The sequence below is a fragment of the Fukomys damarensis genome, unplaced genomic scaffold (genome assembly GCF_012274545.1).
Source record: "Fukomys damarensis isolate Sample0158 unplaced genomic scaffold, DMR_v1.0_HiC HiC_scaffold_39, whole genome shotgun sequence".
Taxonomy (NCBI): Eukaryota; Metazoa; Chordata; class Mammalia; order Rodentia; family Bathyergidae; genus Fukomys; species Fukomys damarensis.
In genome coordinates, this window is record NW_022900951.1 from 127,620,410 (window position 1) to 127,643,790 (window position 23,381).

Consider the following 23,381-nt stretch of genomic DNA (forward strand, 5'->3'; position numbering starts at 1 on the left):
CCCCACCCCACCCCTCCGCCCAGCCTCAGCTCCAGAGCTTTGCTTGTTTGTTTTTGCCCCTCGAGACAGGGTTTCTCGCTTTGTACTCCAGGATGGCCTCGAACTCACAGCCATCCTGCCTCAGCCTCTGCAGTCTTGGAATTACGAACGTGTGCCACCATGCCTATTGATTTCTTAAAATCATGGCCACTCTTTCTAAAGGAAGATGTAATTTCAGTGTTTTAATTTGCATTTTTTGATAGCCAGAGGTGTTGAACATTTTTCATGTATTTATTGGTTATTTATGCTTCTGCAAAGTGTTACCCACTTTTTGATTGGGTCTTTTATTGGGGGGGTCTGGTTAGTTTTATTTTGTTTTTTTAGTTTGCTTATGTATTTATTTGGTACTGGGCACTGAACTCGGGACCTTGAGCTTATGAGGCAGGTAATGGAGCCAACTAAGCTAAATCCCTGTCCCTAGTTTAGTTATGTGTTCTGAATATTAGTCCTCTGAGGTGTAGGTATCAAAATTGTTTTCCTAATCTGTAGGCTGTCTGTTCGCACATGGTTGTTTGTCCTGAAGCTTTTTAGTTTGATATGATCTCAACTGCTGATTCTTGCTCTTCTTTTGCATTTGGGGTTCTATTCAGAAACTCCTTGCCTGGGCCTGTCTTCAAGAGTTTTACTTTGTGTTGTTTTAACATTTAGTTGTTTTTTGTTGGTGGTAGTGGTTTTTTTTTGAGACAGTTTCACTGTGCAGTCCAAGCTGGCCTTGAACTCACTGCAATCCTCCTGCCTCAGCCTCCAGAGTGCTTGGATTTTAGGTATGTACCACCACATCTGGCTAACATTTAGATCTTTGATCCAGTTTGATTTTAGTTTAGTGCATGGTAAGAAATATGGGTCTAGATTTATTGCCAGTTTTCCCAGCACTATTTATTAAAGAGGCAGTCTTTCCTCCACTGTGTGCTTTCGGCCCCTTTGTCAAAGATCAGATAGCCAAATATTTCTGGGGCTGTTTGTACATTTTCTTTTTCTGTACCATTGATTGACATGTATGTTTTGGTGCCAATACCATACTGTTTTATCTGGAGTCAGATTTTATATGGCTAAATAATATTCTGTCATGCATATGTATTCTTCATTTACCTGTTGATGGACACTTAAGCTGATTCCACATCTTGTCCATTGTGAATAGTGCCACAGTAAACAGGAGAGCAGACGTCTCTTTGGTATGCTTTCATTTTTTTTAAGTATATATACCTAGAAGTGGGATACCTGAGCTGGGCATGGTATGGAGGGCTGAGGCAGGAAGATCATGAGTTCAAGTCTAGCCTGGACTACATAGGTCAAGGATGACCTGGAGGTACATAGTAAGACTCTCAAAACAAATTTTTTTTTAAAAAGTGGAATAGCTGGATAATTGTTTTGTTTTGGGTGTTTTTTGTTTGTTTGTTTGTTTGTTTTTTAGATAGGATCTTGCTAAATCATTAAATTGCCTTGGCTGGGCTATGGCTTGTGATCATCCTGCATCAGCCTCCTGAGTAGCTGGCATTACAGGCTAGGTTTTTGAGAAACTTCCATACTGGTTTGTTTTGTGTTTGTTTGTTTTTTAAGGTAGGGTCTCACTATGTAGCTCAGGTTGACCTTGAATGTTCTAGGTAGCCCGGGCTAGCCTCAGATTTGGGGCAGTCCTCCTGCCTCAGCCTCCCAAGTGCTGAGATTATAGACATATGCCACCCCACCCAGTTTTAGTAGCCCTTCTAACTGGGCTGAGAGGGTATCATTGTAATTTTTTTACCAAACATTTATTGGTACGTTTTAGATATACATGATGATAACTCATTATAGGGAATTTGCACCTGTACATGATATATCCTGCCTCTTTTTCCCATTTCTCTCCTCCCTATGTACAAAAGCTTTGTTTCCATTTTTCCCTTCTGTTTTCACTTTTTTCTCTTCCTTCCCCCCTCCCTTGTTCCCATTCCCATTTGAACATTTTATTCCCACTTCCCAATATCTGTTATACATTTTAGTCTTTCACTTTGAGTTTCTCACACCAGAGAAACAATGCATTATTTAAATGTTTGATTTATCTCAAGCGTATGGGCTCAAGGTGTATTCATTTAGTTATAAATGACTGAAGCTCATCCTTTATGGCAGAGTAGTATTCTGTTGTATAAAAAAAACACATCTTCTTTGGCCAGGCGTGGTGGCACACGCCTGTAATCCTAGCACTTGGGAAGCTGAGGCAGGAGGATTGCTGTGAATTCGAGACCAGCTTGAGCTACAGAGTTCCAGGTCAGTCTCACTACATAGTGAGACTGTGTCTCAAAAAAACACATCTTCCTTATCCATTCGTCAGTTGATGGGCATTTGGGTGGTTTCCAAGATTTGGCTATTAGAAATTGTGCTTCTATAAACATGGATGTGCAGGTGTCACTGTGGCATGATGCTTTTAATTCTTTTGTGAAGGGTATTGTATTTGGTTCAAACCCAGGCCCTAAGCAAACAGTCTATTGCTGAGCTACATCTTAATCCTTTTTGTAGTTTTGATCTGCATTTCCCTGGTGGCTAATACTGAACATGTGTCCCGTGCATTTGTATTTCTTGTTTGAAAAGTATCTGAGATCATTTGCCCATTTTTAATTGGATGATTTATGGTTTAAGTTCTTGTATATTCTGGATGTTAACCCTCTGTCAGGTAAGTAATGGGAAAATATTTTCTGGGAATAATTCTTGTCCCCTGTCCTTTCCCTTCTGTTCTATTTAATTAAAAACTTTCAGCAGTTATTTTGAGATTCAGGAAAGACTCCAATTACTGAACCATAAGAAATTTCTGTCTTTCCCCATTCACTTTCTGTGAGAAATTCATTTAGGGTAGTAGAATGGGATCTGATTAATGATGCTTATGGTGCTTTCTATGCAGGTGGAAGCATCCACCTCAAGTGAACTGGGGTGAACTTGCATTGGGCACATGAGGTACCCAGTGGTAAAGGGGGCTGTGTGCAGGATGGGAGGGTGTGGAGTTACTGCACTCTGTAACCCTTATGCTCAGATAGGTTCTTCTCGGCTGGGAGAGGTGATGACCACTGCTTGTGATCCCAGGAGACCACGTGCTGAAAGATAGCCTCATGTACTGTGTCCTTTTGGAGTCACTGACCTCAGAGAAATGATTTGTGTTGTGTCTGTCTTTCAGCCACCACCCCACATCATGCAGCAGCTCTGCCGAGATCATGTCTGTGCTGTTCTTTTACACCATGAGATACAAACAGTGGGACCTAGAGAATCCAAACAATGACCGCTTCATCCTCTCCAAGGTATGCCAGCTGGGGCCCTGGGGGGCTCTGCTGCTTGCTTGTCAAGCCCGCCTTTAAAGCCACAATGTGGCAGTGGGCTGGAAATGGCCTTCTTACCATTTGATATCTTCTCTCTTTTCATTCTAAAGATCTAAAAGGTATTCTTGTGAAGCAAGTGACATTTAGGAGGATGGCTGGGGCCAGCTGTCCGTTTTTCCTTCGGTAGTACCCTACACCTCACCCCACCTAACACTAACATCCCTTTGTCAGAGCCATCCTGCCCCCATCCCCTGTACTGCCTTAGGAGAGAGATCGGTGATGTCCGTTGACCCCACTTGCAGAGCATGGGGGAAATGGAGTGTGACTTTGAGAGGGACATCTCATCCCTATCAGTGAAGTTCTCTCCTGCTTCTCTGAAGATCTTCCCTTGACATTAGCCTATGTATGGTACCAGCCACCTCGTGACATTGGGGAATGGGAAAGAAAGCACTAAAAAAAAAGTAGGTCTGAGGCTGTGTGGCAGGCTTGATGCTATCTGAAAGTAAGCTGTCCTAAACAAAAAATGTAAAGCCCACTGGTAGGCCATCATGTGCAAACAGAAATGCCTGAGCAGATAAGTGTAAAGATAAAATCAAAAGCACCTAGGGGAGGGCTGGGGACTCAGTGGTGCTACCATCTGCCTCACAAGCTCAAGGACCCGAGTTTGATTCCCAGTACCAAAAAAAAAAAAAAAAAACACCTAGGGGTCAAAACTGTGATCCTTGTCTTGGTGTCTCAAATGGCTTGACAAAGCATGGGGGTGGTGAGAGAGGGAGATAGAGATAGGGTGGTATATTGGAAGCCATTGGTAAATCAGGGTGAAAGGTGTATGGGACTTTATCAGACTAGTCTTACTAATCTGTAAACTTGAACTTCCATAGCAAACATTGAGAAAAATTGCATTTTCAAATACAAATTGGATATTTAGTTTGTGGTTTAAAAAAGGAGAAAGGTGGGCTGGGGATGTAGCTCAGTGGTGCTGCTGCCTGCTTTGCAAGCGCAAGGTCCTGAGTTTGATCCCCAGTATCAAAAGAAAAAAAAAAGAAAGGTTTGGCCAGGGATTTAGCTCAGTGGCACCATGCCTGCCTTGCAAGTGCAAGGTCCTGAGTTCAAACCCCAGTACGGGGTAGGGGCAGGGGGCGGGTCTGTAGTATGTCGTAGCTGCAGCCATTGAAGTAATGGCCTTTCAGTGACAGGGGACAGGGGCTTTCTGGTCATATTCTTCAGATGGAACAGCAGATAAAGGTGAGAGAAGAGGAAGCCCAGTCCCTCAGGGCCTGGGAACAGAATGAGTGGTTGCCCTGCAGGCACAGTATTGTGGCCTTCCCCAGTGGTGCTCTTGAGGCCTGGCCTGGCTGTGTTGTGACTATCCTTCTTGAATTCCTTTGGAGCTGTCGTAGTGCTGAAGATGTCTGGGGCCGAGGGCCTTGTAAGCTCCCATTCCTCTCTCAGGCCTGGGCTATAACCCAAGGCCTTTATTTGAACATGGTTGTGAAGCACACTTTGTGTGGGTACAAAGGTGAGAAGTGTCATCTGGAGAGAAGTGTCCTTTCTTGGCTACCCATAGCACCCACCCTGTACCAAGGGCAGGCATGTTGCTGACCCCACCCAGTTTCCAAGTCTGTCTTCAGAGGGTCACTCATCTCCATCCTGCCACAAAGGATGCAGGTCATGCGAGGGAGCTGGAGCTGGAGCTGGCACCGGTTAAAGGGAAGGGCAAGGGCCACAAGAGGAAGGCTGCCAGGGCTGTGAGCAGAAAAGACTTAAGGGGGACATTGTGCCAGACCAAAAGGGAGTATTGGGGGTCCAAGGTGTGGAAAGAGTGTCAGTTCAGGCCAGGGGAGCCCAGAGGAATGCAGTGAGAAGGCCAAGTACCCCTCATTTGCCCCAGTGCTGAAGGGCATGCACAACTTACTGCTTGCATGAATCTGATATTTGAGCAGAGGCAGGGGGCAGAGGAGAGAAAACCTGGAAATAAATAGATCGAGTGTCTAAGGCTGTTGGGGGGTAGCTGCAAAGAATGGCCTGGAACAAATGGGAGCTGTGCCCCTATGTAGGCATGTGGCCGCTATTCAGGGGCAGCAAGAAGGCAAGTGTTTCAGGGGGGTAAGAAGGGGAGTCCAGGGATAGATGGTGAGAAGACCATTAGCAGACAGCAGAGCCATGCAAATGGCTTAGGATTAAACAGGCCCCTGGGTGGTAGCTGAGGAAAACGGAGGACATTGGCCTCTGCATTGAGAGGCTAGGGATGTGGGTGGCCAACATGAGATGGTGGCTATAGAAGTAAACTGTATAGTTGGCATCTCTCATCAGAGCAGCAGCCGTCAGCATGGGCTGCAGTTCTCGTGGGACTGCAGTAACATGGAGCATGCAAGCTGGACGTTAGCAGAGGGGAACAGGGAAGTGACAGAAGCTGATCCTTGTACAGTGTCAAGCTCAGTTGACCTGAACTTTACAAAGTGGAGAATCCACAGACTTGAGGGTTTTTGGTTTCTGCTTAACCCATCTGGTTTGGGCCTGCTGGAAAGAGTCCTTTAGAAAGCTTTATGTTTGTTCCTTTGCACTTAGGCTTGCTCCTCTGTGTTTCCAAAGCTCCTGGGAGAATGGGTAATAGTGGCTTCTTCATCTTGGTCACCCCAGTTTTCAGCCTAGAATGGGCCTCAGACTTGACCTAGGGTCTGCTTAGGACATTGACCTGGGACTTGAGGGACATGTGGGGTGCAAGGGGCCGCAGGGCCAGCCTGCACCCAGTTTGGGTCATTGAATCCCTTCTGTCTTGCAGAGACTGTCGTTTGTTGATGTGGCCACCGGATGGCTGGGGCAAGGCCTGGGGGTCTGTTGTGGAATGGCATACACTGGCAAGTACTTCGACCGGGCCAGGTAAGGTGCTGCATTGCTTCACCCCGCTCTCTGGCTCTGCAGCTCACTCATTTTGCAGGGACAAGAGTGGTTTGGGAAGTTCATTCACCAAGCATGAAACAGTAGAGAAAGCAGGTTTACAGAAACTCTTCCCACCTCTCTGGTTGGGCTCTCAAGTGGTAGCTGCCTTGTTGGCCCTGATGTATTAGAATGTGAGGCTTCTCTAGGGGACCACTTTCTGCTCATGCTGTCTGGTAAGCATGGCTGGAGAGGGGATGCATTCATGGGGGCTCCAAAATGTTAAGAAAAAAAGGATTTTTTCTGGATAATTTCCCCTTTCTGAAAGCAGATCAGTGTTTCTTTCGGGCCTTGTGCTCAACAGCTACTGGTGCAGCATCAAGACCATGTTGACCTTCCTAGTCTTGTCCCATGTGTCCCTACTACCCTCTGCTGTGTGCAGTGCCCTGAGTCTAGAGCCCCTCAGTTCAGTTTCCCTAGGACAGGAAGCTCCTCCCTCCAAGGGTCTCAGAGGAGCACCATCTAGCTCCTCGGGGTGGGGAGAGCCCTGAAGGGTGAGTCCCCATGCCAGGTGTGGTGAGCTCGCTGGGAGTTCTTGTGTTTCCTGCATCCTTGGTCGGCCATCCTGTTCCCTTTTCCATAGGTCTGTAGAAACAACGTGTCTGTGGCTCTCTCAGTTCTTACCTAATTCTTTCTTAGACTGACAGCATGGTAGTGAGGTCTAGGGTACGTTTTACTGATATAGCTATTTGTGTTGTTTCTGCTGTAGAGTTGACTGTTTAAAACAGAACATATGCATCTGAGGCAGAATGTTGGATGGTTATGATTATTGTAAATAGAGACCAGAAATAGAAGGTAGTAGTGTTTTAAAACAGAAAATCAAGGCAATACATGTGCCACGAAGCTACTTTCTGCCCATTCTTATCTTGCTTCTTCACTTGCTCATCTGGAGAAGCTAAATCTGGGAGGGGAAAACTAGCTGAGAGGAAAACCCATCTCCTGAGGTCCTGGCTGGGCTCAACCTTGAGATCCCACTGCCTCATCCTCCCACATAGCTGGTACTAGGGGAATGTCTCACCATGCCTGGAGAGTCTGAACTTGCAAAGCATCCTTGTTTCCTCAGTAGCTTAGGCAGAGCTAATGGGGAAAGTAGTGTCAGGGACCTGCTAAACTGCAGCAGCGTCTCCAGTCCACCTGTTGGTTTCTCCCTGAGATGCATTTATTCATGTGGCTCCTCACCCTTTCTTGGCTTGGCACAGCTACCGGGTGTTCTGCCTCTTGGGAGAAGGTGAGGCCTCAGAAGGCTCCGTGTGGGAGGCACTGGCCTTTGCATCCTACTACAGTCTGGATAACCTCGTGGCCATCTTTGATGTGAACCGCCTGGGGCACGGTAGCAGCTTCCCCCTGGAGCACTATATCGAGATCTATCAGAAGCGCTGCAAAGCCTTCGGGTAAGCTTCTCTCTTGCTTTACCTCCTCCCTGCTCTGCCCCTTTCCCAGCTAACTCAGCCTCCTTGTTGGCAGGTGGAACACTTATGTGGTGGACGGTCGTGACGTGGAGGCACTGTGCCATGTGTTCTGGCAGGCAGCTCATGTAAAGGGCAAGCCCACTGCTGTGGTGGCCAAGACCTTCAAAGGCCGGGGCATGCCGAATAGTAAGTATTTCCTTCTCACCATCCAGGTGTATCCAGGGCACCACTCAGCATGGCTGAGCTTCAAAGGCAGCCTTCAGATTTGGCTAGCCAGCCAGATGGTGTCCTCAGTGAGTGGTGGCCCTCCTGACAGGCAAGGGCTCCTCTCTCCTGCCCCTCTCCCTGGATAGTGTTTACTTAGGGTGGGAGGGGAAGTCCACACCTCAGGCAAGAAGAGAACAGTGACTTCCTGGCGGTGTGGGGGAGTGGCTAGAGGCATAGACATCAGTTAGGTGGTCAACAGGAGCCTCCTGTCCAGGTGTCAGCAGGCCTGGAATGAGAGTGTATGTACACACTGCTTGCCTTAGGCTGGTGCCATCTGGAATAGCAATAAAACATTGTCTTTGGGGCTGCGAAGGAGGAGGTATTATAAGACTTAACTTCCTGCACTTCCAAGGCTGTATCTCAGGTTGTTCACCTCAAGTTTAAATAGTTGCAAAAGGTATGATTACTGGATTGGTTTGGTTTAGTTTTTTGAGACACAGTCTCACTGTGTAATGCAGGTTGGCCTTGCACTCATTATGGACCCAAGGCTGGCCTGAGAATCATGGCCATTCTCCTGCCTCAGCTGGCTCCTGGGTTTTTAATATAATATAGATATTTCAAAATAAATGTTCTACAACTCCTCCCTAATATATGGTCTTATCTCTATCTCCAGTCCCAGTTCGATAAAACAACTTAACCCATGTGTTCTAAGAGAACCATCGATGTTCTTGCCTCTGCCTCTCCCTTATATGCCTGCCACCCCCACACATCCAACTTCTTTAAGTGTATGTCAGATGTGTCCCCTTCTCCTCATCTGTACTGCCATGACTGTTACCAAGCCTGTTACCTCTCCTAAACTGCACTGACTTCCTTCTGAGCCTGTCTCCATCCACACTGCTACTGCAGTGATCTCTATAAGACATCTCATCCACTTTCCCACCCTAAGCCCTTTGATCATCCCTTTTGCTCTGAATAAAACTCTTAACTTATCATCATACTCATGAGCCCTGTTTACATGTCTCTGCTGCCTGTCTGTACAGCCTTCTCTCTCTCATTCTGTTCTCTTGTCACCAACACATTGGCCAGTGACCTCCTGAGAAGCTACTAGGCTGTTGTCCAGGCTGCTCTCTGTGACTGCCCTCTGTGCCAGCTTCTTAACTCCTGTGAGCCCCAGACCAGTACCTTTTGCATCAGAATGTTTTAGAGAACCTAATAGGCATCCATTAAAAGGTTGGAATGGACGGCTTTTTGCATTTTGTTTCAGGCGCTGAGGATGCAGAAAGTTGGCATGGAAAGCCAATGCCACAAGGGCAAGCAGATGCAATTATCACATTAATTGGGAGCCAGATACAGACTAACAGAAGTCTTACACCAAAACACCCCATTGAGGACTCGCCTCAAGTCAACATCGAGAATATAAAAATGACCACTCTTCCTGCTTACGAAGTTGGTGACATGGTAGGCAAAAGCATGGGTGATTGACTAATTTATGCACAGCAACATACTTTATGCTGTGATTGGCTTCCTAAATACACAGGATTCTTTATTTTTCCTGATCTCTGAATAAACCAGTTATTAGACAGTGTGACATTTACTTAGCATTTAGCAGTAAAAATGGATTTACCTTCTCTTACTGTCTTGGATTGTTCTTTGCTCTCACACTTAGGTTTGATATTTGGGGGCGGGGGAGACAAAATCTTGCTGACCTCAGACTCACAGTTCTTCTGCCTCAGCCTCCCTGATGCTGAGATTACAGGCCTGTGCCACCTCTGAATTTTCTCATTGATAATTGGTATTTGTTAACACCTTGTGCTATGTGGCTGCTTCTTGCTTCCTGATTTTGCTTTATGGTGCCCTGGTGGTCCACTATTCACAAAACTGCCACTATTTTGTGTCTACTCTTAAGAAAGATAGCCTGGGTTGGCTGATTTATTTTTAATTTCCTGTCTGGATTACACAGGGAAGTACAAAAACCAGTCCTTTTGAAAAGAATTACATTGGTGGGTGTGATGGCACATGGTGTTAATTCCAGCTGCTCAGGAAGCTGAGGCAGGAAGATGGCAAGTTTGGGTCCAGCCTGGGAAAGTTAGTCATACTTTGTCTCAAAAAGGCCTGGGGGTGTAAAGAAAAAAGAATAGTAAGCTACCTGGATGGGACAAAGAGAGCAAATTTAGTTGAGGCAAGTGTTTCAAATAAAATGCTGTCCGTGAATTTTAGACAATAGATCAATGAGTATAGCAAAGTTCCTTGAAAACTACAACGAGAATTGCTAATGTCTGAAATATGTTGAGTTGTAGAGTGTTTTCCTGCTTGGGAAGTGGGGCTTAGGAGTATGTGAACTGAAAAAACACGTCATTTGAGAAAAAGATGAGTACCATATTACCCATGTGTGAGATGGAATTTTGAGAAATCGATCATAAGCCTTGTGTTTTTACAATTGGCTCACAATCCATGTTTATAGTGTTAAGGAAGATTATTTGTCAATGGTAAATTTTAATTTCTTCAAGATGGATAACATATCATTCTTCTGAGTACATTCAAAGAAACTTTGCCACTTGACCCTTCTAGATGGCTACTCGCAAAGCATGCGGCATGGCTCTGGCTAAGCTGGGCTACGCGAATGATAGAGTTGTCGTGCTGGATAGTGACACCAAGAGCTTCACCTTCTCCAATATATTTAAGAAGGAACATCCTGAGCGATTCATTGAGTGCTTCGTTGCTGAACAAAACATGGTGAGTGTCTATGGGATCCTCTCATGTCTTCTCAGTGACCATCAGGGTCCACTGGACCCAGAAGCCCACCTGTGTGGCAGCTGTTCCTCCAAAAAGCCGCCAGGCAAACAGGCAAGGAGCCAGACACAGGGAGATGGTTTCCAAGTGTGCCGGCCGCAGGGGCTTGGGATGGCCCAGGGAACAGCAGACTCTAGAGCAAGAGCTAGGCAGTCCTACAACCACCCGGAACGAGGTTTCTCCCTCACCACTGTGGCACGGGGCCTGATACAGTCAGGCATCTGTTAAACTAAGTGGATCCTCAAGAATGCATATAGTTAAAAGCCAAGCACGGTGTGGTACATACCAGTAGTCCTTGATACTTAGAATTGCAAGTTTTAAAGGCTGGCCTGACCAACTTAGCAAGACCCTTGTCTCAAAAAATAAAAAGGGACTGGGGTTGTAGCTCAGTGATAGAGCATCTCTGGATCTCGGTAAGCTGTCTTCATTAGCTATTTTGGGGCAAAAAGAAAGAAAATTCAGCCTGTAACTTGAAGGATGGGCCTACTTGTCAGAAAGCTTTCCCCTACCTCACTAGTCCTCCAGCCAGCAGCCATGTGCTGTGCATGCTGGCACTAGGAAGAATTGGTACCAGAGAGGCCAGCAGGTGGTGGTGAGATAGGGGTGGCCGCAGGAAAAGCTAGGGGTGAGCCACGGACAGCTTGTCAGGAAAGGGATGTCCAGCCTAAGCCCCCAGGGACTCACTCATAATTAGACATGGATGATGGTACTCCCAGTGGAGGCCTGGGGAGCCTGGTGCTTAAGGAGTGGAGGGAAGGAATGTGGCCAGGTGGTGAAAACAGCATTTTCAGGGAAAAGTCACAGCATCCCAGCTCCTCTGCAGTTTGCTGGCAATCCACAGGAGGGCTTTGAGCAGAACTGGCCCTGCCTGAACCCTGCAGCACTTAGCTCAGAGGCAGGGAATGGGTTGCACAGAAAGTTTTGTGTCTCCCTGAAGCGCCAGGGGCCAGGTATCGGCCACTAAACACCAGGGGCCAGTGTTGTGGCCTGAACAAGCCTGGGGATGAATGGACTCTGGGCACCATCAGGAGCTATGAGCCAGAGAGTGGTGTCTTTATATTTGCTCTCAAACCCAAGTGTCCTTTTCTAAGCTGCATATCCTATCCCTCTGTCAGATTTCATAGTTAACATCTCAGTTTTTTAGTGAGGCGCAATCTCACTGTGTTGCCCAGTTTGAACTCGAGTAGCTGGGACAGCAGGCCCACACCACCATGCCCAGTCTACCATCTGGATTTGCTGTTGTTGTTGTTGTTAATAAATTTTATTTTATCCCATTCCCCCCAAGCCCCCTCTCCTCCCTGTGCGCAAAAGCTTTGTTTCCATTTTTTCCTTCTATTTTCACTTTTTTCCTTGTCCCTTCATTTCTCCCTCCCTCCTCCTCATTCCCTTTCCCACTTCCCAACATCCATTATGCATCTCAGTCCTTATTTCCACTTTTGGTTTCTCATATCAGAGAAACAATGTGGCATTTAAACATGTGTGTCCAGTTTATTTCACTTATGAATATACCATCTGAATTTTTATTCACAAATTGGAGTAGTTGGAAAAGATGTCATTGCCCAGTTATTAAAATGTTCGATAGTTTGAATTAATAAGTCATCCAAAAGTTACTGTGAGACACTTTTCCTTTGTCACTTTTCCCTTTTTCTACTTGAACTGTTATTTGTATTCCATTTCCCCAATATGTACGAAAGGTTTTTATTGATTGTTCTGTTCTCCTCTGCAATAAAAATATGCATAAAAGTTGCTATTTTAAAACCATGGACCTCTGAACATTAGAATTTTTCCTTGCGATTAAGCTATGGTTATTATTAGTTTATATACATCAGTAGATAAATATACTCGCTACTTTAATGAGGTAAGATTGAGAACAGATTCTATTTATTTTTCATTTCAATGATAGAAATACTAAGAAATCGTACATGAATAAGTAGATGGGAATGGAAGTTTTGTTACAAGAATGCCATTTAATTCCTTGAATTCTTTCCTCATTACAAACTAAAAATCACACGATCTTTCATTCAAAGTTGCTTGTAGCCAGATTGTGCCTTAGTGACACATGCCTGTAGTCCCAGCTATTTGGAAGACAGAGATCGGAGGATTGTGATTTCAAGGCCAGCCTGGCCAACCAGCAGAGACTTTGTGTCAACAGAAAAAGTGATTTATAAAAATTATTTATATCAGGCCAGAGGTGTAGTTCAGTGGCACTGCACCTGCCTGGCAAGTGCAAGGTCCTAAGTTAGATCCCTGGTTCTGCAAAAAAAAAAAAAAAAAAAAAAAAAAAAAGATTATTTAGTGTCATTAGATCTACTACCTTTTCTTTGACTTTTGCTAAAAGAATTGGAAACCACCTGGCTTGGGAAAGGATTTATTACCTGATCATCTTAGTTCTTTGCGTGCCTAGTACTGCATAATCATTTCCTGTTGTGGGCCTTAGTTCCAACTAGAAGTTTGCATTCTAGACGAGCACCCACTGGGAGATGAAAGTGGGCCAGGCCAGGATGGTGGGTGAGGCAGCCACAGGCCCTTCTCTTGAGGGGTGAATGTGGGACCTGATTGCTTTGAATGCCCCTTGGAAAGGCCTTGTTTACTCTCACAGGTGTTTGCATTCTAGTTTAAAGGCTGCTCTGGAGCTCCAGGGGAGGGAAGTCATGTCCATAGGAGCCTTTTGGGTTTTAGTGACCACCGAGAAGATAAGAAATGGTGATAGAAAAAAGTAGAGGCCATATGAAGGTCAAAGCAGTTTGGGGCCAGGTATGGCTTCCCAGACACAGTATCCAGCTGCCCGTGGCACAGGCCACCTTGCAGCAAATCCAGAAGGCCACAAGGTGTGCCTTGAGAAAAGAGGGTGACTTGTGCTGGGTGCTCCTGAGAGACCCAGTGAGATTGAAACCCCAGGGCAGGGGACACTCCTATATTGAGGCACAGATAGCAGCACAGATGGAATAGGCTCAGAGATAGAAGGGCAGGGACTGGTGATGTTTTGAGAAGTCACTTGCAGGAGAACAGAGATGTGGGGCAGTCTCCAGAGGGAGGGCAGGGTTCGATAGGAGAGTGTTAGGAGCACCTGTGTATATGTGAGTGGAAACAGGGTGATTCAAGAGAAGGGGAGACTGAGTAAGTGGGGAGCCATTGCACAATTGGTGACCTCATCAGTGACTCAAGAGGACGGAAGTGACATGGCAGGCCCAGGTAGGGTAGGGGCAAAGTAGGGCAACAGGAGACACTCATGCCCCAGGAAGTGCACAGTGAGGGCAACCATGGTGGAGAGGAAGGTACGCAAGGCCCTAGGAGCAGATCGAGAAAGTCTTAAGACTGCAGAGCACTTGGGTGTAAGCAAAATGTAGGGGTCATTATGGGGCTGTGCCATGGCCACTAGGGGCAAGGAGCAGAGACCAAGAGGTTCTGACTTGTGTTCTTTGTGTTGCAGGTGAGCGTGGCACTGGGCTGCGCCATGCGTGGCCGAACCGTTGCTTTTGCCAGCACCTTTGCCGCCTATTTGAGCCGGGCGTATGACCAGATCCGTGTAGGTGCCATCTGTGGGATCAACATCTGCCTCATTGGCTCCCACTGTGGAGTATCCGTGGGTATGAGTTGGGAGTGTGTCATCTCGGGAGCTAATGTCCCATCTGTTGCAGGGGGAGGGTTCATGTGTTAACAGCTCTCAGGGTCCCCTCTCAAGTGGGACTGCTTGGAATGTCTATAGAGAGCCATGTCCTGTTTGAAGTGCTTGAGATGCTCTGGGCACTCTTGGCAGCTCTTGAGTTGTGTAAAAGTGGCCTCTCAAATCATTGGGAGACTGTTGTCCTGAGCCCCAGCATCCATTTCCACCTTCTACGAGGTGGCAGTCTGACTGGGATTAGCGGCCCAGGCAGAGGGAAGGGAGGGACACTGTGGGACCCCCAGAGGAAGATGATGCAGGGAAGCAGGATGGGGGGACACATGGCCCCAGGAGCAGTGACATGCTAGGAAGGGCTGGGAGGACAAAGGAAGACACAAGAATAGACCAGAGGGAGTATGGAGGAGGAGGAAGTTCAGCTAGCAGATGGAGGGTTCAAAGCTGTGTGCCAAGCAAGTCGTGGGCAGCTCACTGGGAGTGGGGGGTCCTCTGGAAAAGTGAGTCAGCAGGCGTGCTTGTTTGGGACGGGTCACCTCAGAATGATGTTCTTGCTTGGTGGCTGGCACTTGCTGCTAGAATGCTGGGGATGCCTGCTACATGGTATTGGGTGACAGGGTTCTAGGTAGGGCTGGAGTCAACAGCCAGATAGGTGATACAGAAGGCGCAGGGAGCCAGGGCAGGTCAGAGGGCCAGGGCAACGGAGGCACAGCCACATTTCAGGGCTGACAGGCAAGCGGGCAAGGATCCTGGATATCAGCCATGGGGAGCGGTGGGCTGTAGGTGGAGCTGAGACAGTGTGTACGGTGACAGTCCCCCCAGCTGTGCACTGTACTCCCTCCTTCATAGTGCTATGGCTGGAAATGTGTTTCAACTCACATCAAGGGACACTTAGTCAAAGCAGCAACCCTTCAGGTGTCCCAAAACTGTGTGAAGGGCAGCTGGGAAAGAGATACTTCAACCTGAAAATGCCCAGTGTCTCAGTGGGAACTGTGACATGTGCCTGTGACCCCAGCCAGCTACTCTGGAGGCTGGGGCAGGAGGGTTGCAAGTTAAAGGCCATCCGGGCTGGGGATTTAGCCTGCCTTGCAAGCACAAGGACCTGAGTTCGATCCCCGGTATCAAAAAATAAAATAAAATTTAAAAAGTTAAAGGCCATCCTGGGCAACTTAGCTAGATCCTGTCTCAAGATTAAAAATAAAGGGTGATGAACCGGGAATTTAGCTCAGTGGTTCCGCCGCCTGCCTCGCAAGCACAAGGGCCCAAGTTTGATCCCCGGACCAAAGGAAAGGGAGGGGCTAGGAATCATTTTAAGAAGCTCTACACATATTCTTTATATAATTTGTTGTTAGTGTGGTTCTCAGAAGGCAAAACACAATACAAAGGCAGATATGAGGGAAATCTCTTTGCTCCACAAAAATATTTATAAAATGGAATTTGATCGCTATATTTTGTTTTCTAATATATGTCCCTAACATTTTATATCACATTAAAATTTATAGTGAAAAAAACAAAGGGCTAGGTATGCAGCTCAATGGTAGAGCACCCCTGGGTTCCATACCCAGTACCCCCAAAATAAGGAAAGCAGTGTCTTGAGAGAGCAAGGTAGAGGAGCAGAGAAGTGGGGACAGAGCCTGAAGGGACCCTCCTGTAAAAAGGACAAGAGGGGCAGATGAGGCAGAAGTCAATGTGAAGTCCACTTGGACAGAGTTCCTGGATTGCAAAGGTATGACCCTGGGTATTTCTGCACTCCCGGGACATAGATGCAGGACAATCAAGTAAACACAAGCTTCTCTGACATCACAGAGGACCTTTTCTAGGGCTGTGCCACAGCACACTTCATGGTACCCTGGGGCAACAACACTTGGCTTTTTTGTTTGTTTGTTTGTTTGTTTTTGTTTTTGGTACCAGGGATTGAACTTGGGTCCTTGTGCTTATGAGGTGCTGGAACTACTGATCTGAATCCCTAGCCCAGCAATCCTTGAACTTCCCCAGAAGCCAGGGTGGGGTGGAGGTTCTAGGGCCAAGCTCACCTTTGGATTGGCCTGTGGCTGTTGCAGGTGAAGACGGCCCCACCCAGATGGCCCTGGAGGACCTGGCCATGTTCCGTGCGCTCCCCAACTGCACCATTTTCTACCCCAGTGATGCCGTGTCCACAGAGTATGCTGTTTTTCTGGCCGCCAATGCCAAGGTATGTGTGGTGACAATGGCTCAGACACAGAATGCATCTCAGCTCGGCTACAAGTTTGGGGCTATCGGATCCCCCCCCCACTGTTTCTAGCATCAAAGTAACATTCATTATAGAAAACTAGTGATAGGATTATTGGATTTGTTTTTGTTTTCTGCTACAAGGGATCAAGCTTCATCCCCCTCCCTTTTTGAGGCAGAGTCTCACTAAGTTGCCTAGGGAGGTCTCAAACTTGTGGTCTTCCTGCCTCAGCTTCCCAGAGTGCTAGGATTGCAGCACAGGTGATTGTGTGCATAAACGACACATTGGCATTGTGAGAGACAAATGGTGCACAAGGACACCAAGCTAGGCCTGGGCTCCTCAGTCAGAGCTCGGGGTGAGACGGGGCACACGGGGGTGGGGGGGCTGCCACCTCTGCGCCCACCATGGGCCCTGTGAACTTAGACACACCCCTGCCCCGCTGCTCGGGAGGCTAGCTGCAGTGGGTGCACTGCTTGAGCCCGGGAGTTGCAACGTAGTGAGGTCCTATCTCTCAAAAAGAAAATGGCACCATAATTACTGAAGCCAAGGGTAGGAAAGCCACCTCACTGAGCCACACCTCCTAAATCCCAAAGGTGCGAGAGTGAGTGACTGGGAGTGCTCCACACAAACCGCGGCTCCCCAGATCCTCTGGGGATGAGGGGGCCTGTGGACCGGTCCCTCCCATAGTGCACTGTCTGTGCTTGCTGCTTAGTCCTAGGTCTGATTCCAGTGCCTTGCTGTGCTAGGCAAGCACTCCACCACTGCGCACCTGGCCCTACTGTTACACCCGTCATCCATGCCTAGAAGGGTCGCGAGAGGCAGCACAAGGCTGTGATAGACATCAGAGTAGAGGTCGCATCTTAGGGTGTGGAGGACTGGGAAAAGGCACTGACAGGGAAATGGAGCCAGTGGGCATCCCGTTGGAACCTTGGCGGAGATAGTGGCACGTATCCTCACTGGGACGTGGCTGTGACGCTTAGCAGGGGTGCATTTTCCAGCCGCTTCCTCATGTGGCAGTGGCAGTGGCACTTTTTTGATTGACACTTCAGTTTCTAATGCATCATTTGCATATTTGTGTTGCTTACATTAGCTGTTGGTAAATCTGTGCACGTGCAAGTTGGTAGTGATTGCAAATGGGTCCTTTCACATCCCAGTGGGTGAGTGGTCAGTTTCTGAGGAGAAAGCATGCCACGCGTGTCACATTTTGGACATTATCGTCCATGTGGGTCGGCGCCCCTTCCCTGCACTGATGCTTTGTGGAGACACTGCTAACAGTGTGGGAAGCTGGTTCACCACGGGCAACTGCCTGGTTCCTGCTTGGGCTTCTGCCTGTGTAGCCTGCTAGGCTTTGCTCTTAGTACACAGGCTTCCTCACCCCATGTGCTGGTGCTTTATTAGTTGGAAGTTCACACTCTGCTTTTTTCTAAATTCTGGTCCTGATGTGCATTTCTGCCCTAGGGATTATGCTACATTCGGACCAGCCAACAGGAAACTGAAGTTCTTTACGGCCCACAAGAAATCTTTAAGATCGGACAGGCCAAGGTAGGGGCCACAGTGCGCCATTGCTGGCTGGTGTCATTTGTTTTAAATCTCAGGGCAGGCACCCCTACAGTTGACACATCATCCTCTTTGCTCTTGCTTTAAAGAAAATCAATTGTGACCTTTGGCTGCTTTTCCTCAGGAAGGGATAGTCCAATAATTTCAGTTTGATCTGCACTTTTCTCCTTTCCAAATGGAGCCTCTTTCAGAACTATTTCTTTTGAGACAGGGTTTCACTAAGTTGTAGGCTGGCCGGCCTCTAATGTGCGACCCTCCTGCCTTAAGCTTGCTCCTCCTAGCTAGGGTTACAGGTGTGGACCACTGTGCCCGGCCTTTTTGAGCTCTTACTGTAATAATAATGTGAAAGCAGCCCTGATACATCTTGGCTGAGATTGGTCCCTACCTCAAGCTAATAAAATAATAGTCCAAGTGAAGAACAGATTCACTGGATCGAGACTTCGCAGACCTGAGGCCAGGTACATTGTGCCCATGGAGGCCTCCTTTGCCCGTAAGGGTGTAGCCTCACCTGTACACCTGCTGGAAAGGCTGTCACCCAGCCCTGAGCACCAAGACCAAGATCCTGGCCTCCCTGTCCTCTCTTCCTGTGTCTCCCTGTGCAGCTGTACACAGGGCAGCCTGAGAAGTGCATGGAAAAGGTTGTTGATGCTGCTTACCACCGTGACAGCCAGCCGCCGACAGTCGGTCAGGTTTTCCTCCTGCCTTTACCTTGATGTGCAAGATTTGTGCCCTGCTTTTAGGGTATCTTCCGTGCAGTTTCACGTGCCTTTGGTACTCCTCTTAACTGTGTGACATGCTTACTGCAGTGCACTCGTGAAGGATCCGCAGGTAACGTCCACCTTGCTCCTGAAGGGCCGGGCTGCTGCAGAGTCAAAGCTCTGTATTCAGGACAGCTGTGCCTGGGCTGCGAGTGGCTGCTGATGGCAACATTGCTGAAGGGAGTGGTGGAGTGCTCCCCTCCGTGTGAAGTCCAGGTTCTGTGTGCTCTGTGCCCCTGCCTAAACCCAAAGCTGCACCTCGGAGGGGACCATCTGTCTCACAGTTGCATGGTTTGCACAGCTTTCTCATCTCTTTGGGTTTTTTTGCAATACTTAGGCTTGAACCCAGGGCCTTACACTGAGCTACATCCCCAGCCCTTTTTATTTTTTAGTTTTCCCCGGCTGGAATTACAGGTGCGTACCACCATGCCCAGCTTTTTTTCCTAAAAATTTTGGTCCTGAAAGAAGAAATAAAATTTCGATTGGTAAAGAATGTAGTTGAAGGGTGTGTGCAACATATATATGGCATGGTAATTGTAAAGGACTCAGTTTGAAAGGAGACATAGATGTGTCTGTCAGTGCACGCATGTGTGCACATATACACACACAGGTTTTGTGGCATTGGGCCCTGGAAGCCAGGCTCTGTGAATGCTGGACCTTTAGAGGGTTGTCATTTTTTGGAGGGGTAGGGCCAGGTCTCAGTGCAGTTGAGGCTGGCCTCGAACTCAACGTGATCCTCCTGCCTCGGCCTCCCACATGCTGGAATTACAGGCGTGTGCCATCACAGCTGACTATAGGTTCATCTTGTCTTATATAAGAACTTGATAATTTTGCACTGTACATCATGAGGAGAGGTAGATGAGTGTATAAAACAAATATAAAATGAGGCCTAATGGAAGGAGTGTCCTGACTTTTAGAAGTATCTTAGCTGCCTTTTAATGAGTGGACTCTGAGGAATGGAATTCCTGGCGTTGGGGAGTAGCATGTAGCAGAGCTCCCTCCCCTTTGAAATGGAACCACGCGGTGGGGGATGTAGCTCAGTGGCACCACACCTGCCTGGTAAGCCCAGGGTTCTGAGTTCAATTCCTGGTACCCCCCCATAAAACCAGAATGCTCTTAAACAGCTGTGGATGGAGATGGAATCACAGAATTCTGTTCTGTCACTCCTGCATCAGGTCATCCGCTACAGTGACAAGGACAAAGTCACCGTGATTGGAGCTGGGGTGACTGTGCATGAAGCCTTAATGGCCGCCGACGAGCTCTGCCGACAAGGTCAGTGGGTTGTGTGTGGAGAGTGAAACCCCGGGAGCCAGAGCCCTGTTCCCTAGAGTGGTCTCTGCATTTCCGGCCCATGTGTCTTTCTCATCCGGTGGTGCAGGGTGGGCCAGGCAAGCGCGGTCCCCTGTTGCCGTGCCTGTACATTCCCTCCTCTGAATTTGTATCGGCCCGCTCGGTATTGCTCCTCTGCAGACATCTCCATCCGCATCATCGACCTGTTCACCATCAAGCCCCTGGATGCTGCCACCATCATCTGCAACGCGAAGGCCACTGGTGGCCGGATCATCACCGTGGAGGATCACTACATGGAAGGTGCGGGCGTCAGGAGCCTGGTGGGGAGTGGGCGGGTGACAAGAAACAGGAGGCTGAGTGGGTGTGGCAGGAAGTCCCCACAACAGCTCCTGTGCTGGTCCAGTGGTTTTAGGTCCACACTGGTGGCTCAGAGACTCTTGAGTCCAGACCCCTGGGGCCCAGCATCCGCTCGGAGCGGCCCCCAGTGTCTCCTGTCATGCGTCCATCTGCATCCTGATGTCCCTTGCTTCCTTCCCCAGGTGGCCTGGGGGAAGCTGTGTGCGCAGCTGTCTCCTCTGAGCCCGACATCGTGGTGCACCAGCTGGCGGCGCCTGTCATGGTCGCCCCTCGCTGCGGGCATCCCAGTGAGATGCTCAGCATGTTTGGCATCAGCTCCAGACAAATCTCGGAGGCTGTGAAGCACATGCTGGCCCAGTAACATGCCTGTGTGGCGGCCAACCTCAGTTCTACTATTCTCAGACACCCCAGTTAGCACCTCCCCTTTAGTCACAACTGTTAGGCTCCAAGTTCTCAATGACAAATAAACTTCATGCAGCAACACCTGGCAGTGAGTTTTGTGAGACCAGGGAAAAGTGGGTTGAGGGTCCCCATGAAAGCCCCGTCCTCAGGGGTGTGTGATGCACCCCACTGCTCTCCCCACTTTGCAGCCTTTCTCAGTGAGATCTTGTGAGGATTTCATCAAGGTAAGTTGATAGAGCGTGATGCTAGAACGTGCATCAAACAAGCACAACTCGGGGCCTGTGCCCACAGCCCACTTTACCCCAGCCCCTGGCCACTCTGACCCGTTAGATTAGATGCCCTGCTGGGGCTACACTCTAAGGATGAGGCCACATGGCATGCTCTTCTGGGTGCTTTTACCTAGCACAGTATACAAGCTTCATCCCCATAGCCGACAGAATTGCATTCTTTCTGGCCATGTAGTCCATGGCAGGTCAGCGGCATTGTAGTCATCTGTTTGTCACTTGGTGGACATCAGGGCTGGCTCTGTTGTGAATGATGCTGTGCTGAACGCTGACTAGGCCAGGTTTGCATGTGGACAGAGCCGCGTGCTGCAGTAGTCTGTCACCATTTGGAGGAGGTGTGCAGGAGCGCCAGGTCGGTGGGTGGCTGAGGGTGATGGTGGCATTGGGCCACCACACACCGGAAGCAGCTGCACCAGGGACCTTTCCTTCCTCAGCCATGCAGGCTGCCTGCCCTTTCCACCGTCTCTCCTCTCCTGTTGGCTGGGAAGCACAGCTCAAGCTTTTATCTTGCCTGTCCCCTGTGAGAGGGACGCTGGCCCTGGGTGTTGGAGACACTCTCGGGGCTGTAGTTGGGATTTATGCCACCGAGATGACCCCATTGAGGCTGTCTGCCTACTACCCTTCGCAGCTGCCCCCCGGTCCCGTGACCATGGGCCTGATGGCCTGTGCCACATCACTGGGGATTCTACTACCATTCACACACCCACAACCAATCAGCTTCATGCAAATACCAAGGGCCGCAACCTGGTGAACAGGGGTCCCTTCTGGCCTCCCAGGTATCTGTGGGCTGTGTCTCAGGGTGCTGCCCCTAATCGGGGCATAAACAGCAATGAAGGGGGTGGCCTCAGTGAAAAAACTTAGTGGGACACAAGAAGATACAGGTTCAGTGGTGACTGGCAAGAGGCTGAGAGACAGCAAGGAAAGACAGCCCTGAGCTTTTTTCTTTTTAACATTTATTTTTTAAATAGCAAAATGTATTGGTGCACTTCGGGCATACAAATGCTAACAATGTTGGAAATTGGCAACCCCTACATGGTGCAGCCCGCGTCTCCCCCACATACCCTTCCCCTCTCTATGAACAAAAGCTTTGTTTCCTTTGTTGCACCTGAGATCAAACTCAGGACCTTGCACTTGCGAGGCAGGTGTAGTGACACTGAGCTAAATTCCCACCCCTGTTCCCATTTTTTCCCTTGGATTTTCACTTTTTTCTTCTCTTTTCCTTCCCTTCCCCCACCCGCTCCCTAGTTCCCCTACCAACTTGAACATTTTCTTCACATTTCCCAATATCTGTTACACATTTTAGTCATTATTTCCACTTTGTTTCTCACATCAGAGGAACAGTGTGGTATTTAAACATGTACATCTGACTTGACATCAGACTATGTTCTCAAGGTACGTCCATTTAGCTAGAATTGTCTGAAGCAGCTCCATTATGGGAGAGGAGTTATTCCATTGTATAATAAACAACATCTTTCAGACAGGGATGTAACTCTGCTGCTGTGCCGTGCCTGCCTCAAAAACAAAGGGTCCTGAGTTCAACCCCGGTACTGAAAAAAAAAAAAAAAAAAAACCTCTATACAAATAAAGCACGTCTTTATCCATTCCTCAGTTGGACATTTACACCAAATTTCTATCACAGTCCCACAGCTAGGAAAAGAGGGGTGTCTCAGCATGTGCGGGCGCACACGCACATACGCACCTCACAGCGGGGCTCTCCCATTCAGGCTCTGCCCAAATAAAACCTTTGACATTGGCATTCAGGCAACTTGAAATGACAGACAAGAACCAAGGAACATGCCAAATAGCACAGCAAGTGGCAAAGAAGGGCCCTCCTCTCTGTGTCCCTGTCCCCTGTGCCTGGTGACATTGAGCCTCGAGTTTGGTGTCTGGTGACTAAAAGGAGTACCTGTGGAGTCTGGAGGGTAATGAGCAACCCCTTGACAGACCCACCGTGGAGAAGTGACAGGAGACAAGGCAACAAAGACAACACTTCCCACCCCAGGAAGCCAGGCCACCCCCGCTGTCAGGGGACACTGAGGGGGACGGGCCACTCCAATCTCAGCCCCCACACAGACCACCCACATGTCCCAGTTCCAGGGTTCAGGTCTCAGTCGCCCCCAAGCACCACATACACTGCAGCCACCACCAGAACGACACTGACAGCCAAGGACAGCAGGAACCGGCACTCCACAGGCCCAGGCTGCGCAGGGTCCCTTACAGGCGACAGATGACTCGGGTCCCACCACCC

At 48.5% G+C, this 23,381-nt stretch overlaps 1 protein-coding gene across 4 annotated transcripts in view; it reads left to right on the top strand.

Annotated features, from left to right (window-relative positions):
* Positions 1-20,930, top strand: part of Tktl1 (transketolase like 1) — a 24,165-nt gene extending 3,235 nt beyond the window's left edge. For 2 of the 4 annotated variants that reach the window (XM_010628041.2, XM_010628042.3), the window contains 13 exons: positions 3,179-3,299; positions 6,100-6,197; positions 7,454-7,645; positions 7,719-7,849; positions 9,135-9,328; positions 10,439-10,603; positions 14,091-14,247; positions 16,337-16,467; positions 17,944-18,027; positions 18,849-19,091; positions 19,976-20,072; positions 20,271-20,390; positions 20,630-20,930. In XM_010628041.2, the coding sequence (XP_010626343.1) occupies positions 3,179-3,299; positions 6,100-6,197; positions 7,454-7,645; positions 7,719-7,849; positions 9,135-9,328; positions 10,439-10,603; positions 14,091-14,247; positions 16,337-16,467; positions 17,944-18,027; positions 18,849-19,091; positions 19,976-20,072; positions 20,271-20,390; positions 20,630-20,808 (1,912 nt within the window). In that variant the 3' untranslated portion in view covers positions 20,809-20,930. Of the gene's footprint in view, positions 1-780; positions 804-3,178; positions 3,300-6,099; positions 6,198-7,453; positions 7,646-7,718; positions 7,850-9,134; positions 9,329-10,438; positions 10,604-14,090; positions 14,248-16,336; positions 16,468-17,943; positions 18,028-18,848; positions 19,092-19,975; positions 20,073-20,270; positions 20,391-20,629 lie in introns of those variants that run through there. The other 2 variants (XM_033760375.1, XM_010628043.3) reach the window with 2 other exon arrangements.
* Positions 20,931-23,381: the final 2,451 nt, after the last annotated feature.